General features: G+C 35.4%; 1 protein-coding gene across 1 annotated transcript; it reads right to left on the reverse strand.

Moving 5' to 3' along the window:
- Positions 1-363: 363 nt before the first annotated feature.
- Positions 364-3,102, reverse strand: LOC129971687 (uncharacterized). Its single transcript, XM_056085664.1, has 6 exons — positions 2,214-3,102; positions 1,621-2,164; positions 1,251-1,474; positions 915-1,040; positions 780-833; positions 364-623 (listed from the first exon to the last, which is right to left on the reverse strand). The coding sequence occupies exons 1-6, from the start codon at positions 3,100-3,102 to the stop codon at positions 364-366; spliced, it is 2,097 nt and encodes a 698-aa protein (XP_055941639.1).
- Between the last annotated feature and the right edge of the window lie 260 nt (positions 3,103-3,362).

The following is a 3,362-nucleotide window of genomic DNA, read 5'->3' on the forward strand; positions in this document are numbered from 1 at the left end:
CACTATCTTTAAGAAATAACAATCAAAACTTACAAATTTCAACATTAAATATTACAAATTAATTATGTTCCATAGGCAATACACAAATTTTAGAAATGGCTCTTTTACAAGTACTAGACTGCGTTTTAATCTTAACAACACGAATTTTCTTATCACCATAATAAATTTTAACTATCCTACCCATAGCCCATTTATAACAAGGTAATTATCTTCTATTAATAACACTAAATCTCCTAATTTTACATTATTTTTGTCAAACATCCCTTTAACTCTCTGTTGTAATTGACTTAAATAATTACGATGCCAAAATTTCCATATATATTGTACAAGTCTAGTTACCCTTTGCCATTTCTTGAGATGACTTTATTTTAAATTTGTCAAATCAGGCTCATTCAAAGAGGTTAAAGACCTATTTATTAAAAAATGTGCAGGAGTAAGAACCTCAAAATCGTCCTCGTTAGCTGACAAGGGGCAAAGTGGTCGAGAATTCAAAATTCCCTCAATTTGCACAATTACCGTTAAGAACTCTTCATAAGTTAAGTTTATTCCCTTAACAACTCTTTTTAGATGGTAGTTAAATGACTTTTTAGCTGCCTCCCAAAGACCGCCAAAGTGTGGGGGATCTAGGTGGAATAAATTTCCACTCAATGCCTTCTGCAGCTAAATAGCCTGCCAGCTTTTCATCTGGTTTTCTAACCATTTCATGAAGTTTTTTTTAATTTCTTTATTGGCTCCTACAAAATTCTTAGCATTATCTGAAAACAGTTTCGCACATTTACCTCTTCGAGCCATGAATCGTTTTAAAGTCGCTATAAAGGAATCAGAAGTCAAATCTGAAACAATTTGTATACGAACAGCTTTAAAACAAAAACATATAAAAATACAAATATAAATTTTCTGTAAAGCACCTTTACGCTGAGCCTTATTCTTAATATAAAACGGCCCACAGAAATCAGCACCAGCACAATTAAAAGCAAAATCTGGAGACACTCTTTCCTTGGGCAAATTGCCCATGATTTGAGAAGGTGCAATTGGTTGGGCTTTGAAACAAATGATACATTGATGAATGATTTTTCTGCAGCTATTACGTCCATTTAGAGGCCAAAATTTTTCTCTAACAAGATATAGCAAAGAAGAAGCACCAACATGTAAATATTTATTATGAAAATGTTCTATTATAATTAAAGTTAATCTATGGCCTTTTGGCAAAATTATTTGATGCTTTTTATTAAAACTAAAATTACTATTACCCAACCGTCCTCCGACTCTTAACAATTCTTTAGAATCCAAGAAAGGATTCAAAGTTTTTAATTTACTACTAGGAGGCACACAGTGGTGTTTTTGGAGACTACTGACGTCTTTGGCAAACTCTTGGATTTGGACATTTTTAATTAAAAATGTCTCTGCATAGTTTAATTCCTCAGCATTCAGTGGACCTGTTGTCTTCACTGCTTCTTTTAGGTTCTTGACAAACCTGAAAACATAACTCAAAACACGAACAATTTTACTATAATTATTACTTATATCTAATATACACTGTAAAAAACAAGGATTATTACAAATTGAAAGATTAATCATAGGATCATTATTCAGTTCAGAGTTCTTCGCAGTTCTTTTCACCTCAAGAAGATATTCATCATCTGAGACACCAGGATCGTCATTGAAGTTTGACCAGCTACTAGATGAAAGAAAAGACGGTCCATTCCACCAAATGTCCATCTGGATGGATCCCCCTGTTGGATCTTTGAAGGGAAAACTCCTCGTGATATCAAGTCCGCAGGATTCTCAGCAGTATTTACATAATGCCATTTGAAGTTCTTAGTATACTCTTGAATCCTAGTGACTCGATTAGCAACAAAAGTTTTCAACGATGTAGGTGGAGTTTTGATCCAAGCAAGCACCACAGTGGAGTCCGAGTACAAATGTACTCCATGAATGTCTAGTTGCAAGGATGACAGAACCTTAACTGTAAGCTTGGAAAGCAGATCCGCTGCACACAGCTCCAAACGTGGGATACTAATTTCTTTGATGGGAGCCACTCGAGATTTGCTGCATAAGAGTGACACCTTTATCTCACCAGAGCTTGACGAAGACCTGGTGTAGACAGCACAACCGTATGCATTTTTCGAAGCATCTCCGAAGCCTATCAGGTCTACTTTCAGAACTTTAGAACATAACACATGACGATCTATGTTTACATTTTTTCAATTGACTCAGTTCAGAACTAAATTTTTCCCACTCTCTATTTAAGTGTATGGGAACTTCATCGTCCCAATCAATTCTCAAAATATACAACTTCTGCAAGAACATCTTCGCTCTGATTATCCAAGGTCCTAAGAGGCCTAAAGGATCAAACAATCTGGATATGTCCGATAGCATTGTTCTTTTTGTTGCAGGACTCACAATTTTTTGAACACTAAAACTAAATGTATCCTTTTTAGGATTGAATTGTAATCCCAAAGTTTTTAAAGTTGCTGAGTTAGGATTATCGAAATTGTATTCTCGGTCCGACGTTGGAACTTTTTGTAACAAAACAGGATTATTTGAACTCCATTTGTGAAGCTCCATACCAGCTGATTTTAACAAATGTATTAACTGGTCTTGTAGTTCAATGGCAGAAGATAAATCCTCGGTACCACTGAGTATATCGTCGACGTAAAAATCTTTGCCAGCAGCAGCGGTTAAAGGATAATTGTCCTGCTCATCACAGCATAATTGTTTTAGTTCTCTGGTTGCCAAGTAAGGAGCGCATTTGGTTCCGTAGGTAACAGTGAGCAACTTAAATACACGTAATTTCTCATCCTCTAAATCCTTCCATAAAATACATTGTAAATCACACTGATCTGGATGTATCCAAATTTGACGATACATCTTTTTTATATCGGCGGTGAAAACTATAGAATGTTTTCGAAGTCTCAACAATATAGCGAACAAATCATCTTGGACAACAGATCCTGAATACAAATTATCATTAAGCGATTGTCCAGATGATGTTGCCTCTGATGCGTTAAAAACAACGCGTAATTTTGTAGTACTACTTTCTGGCCTAAAACCGCCATGATGAGGCATAATGTACCTTGGAGTTTCGCAAGTTTCCTGCATATGCCCCAAATTCTCATACTCAGTTAAAAATTCGCTGTATAGTTGCTTATACTCTGGTTCTCTCTTCAAACGTTGCCAAAGTGATTTAAATCTTTTAGTAGCAATGCTTTTTGACTCGCCTAAACATGGGGGGGGGTCTATTTTAAACGGCATTTTAACAACATAGCTTCCATCGTCATTTCTGAAATGTGTTTTCATGAAATGATCTTCACATATTAAACTCTCATCATTTTGTAATTTCGCAAGCTCAAGTTGTTTTT

This window comes from Argiope bruennichi, chromosome 6 (genome assembly GCF_947563725.1).
Source record: "Argiope bruennichi chromosome 6, qqArgBrue1.1, whole genome shotgun sequence".
Taxonomy (NCBI): Eukaryota; Metazoa; Arthropoda; class Arachnida; order Araneae; family Araneidae; genus Argiope; species Argiope bruennichi.

Excerpts from the sequence above, each read along its gene's own strand:
- LOC129971687 (XM_056085664.1), bottom strand. The coding sequence starts at position 3,102 with ATGCAGGAAACTTGCGAAACTCCAAGGTACATTATGCCTCATCATGGC. Across the intron at positions 1,041-1,250 it reads AAGAGTCGGAGGACGGTTGG|CCCAACCAATTGCACCTTCT; the intron begins GTAATAGTAATT and ends TTTGTTTCAAAG. Across the intron at positions 624-779 it reads ACGATTCATGGCTCGAAGAG|ATCCCCCACACTTTGGCGGT; the intron begins GTAAATGTGCGA and ends TATTCCACCTAG.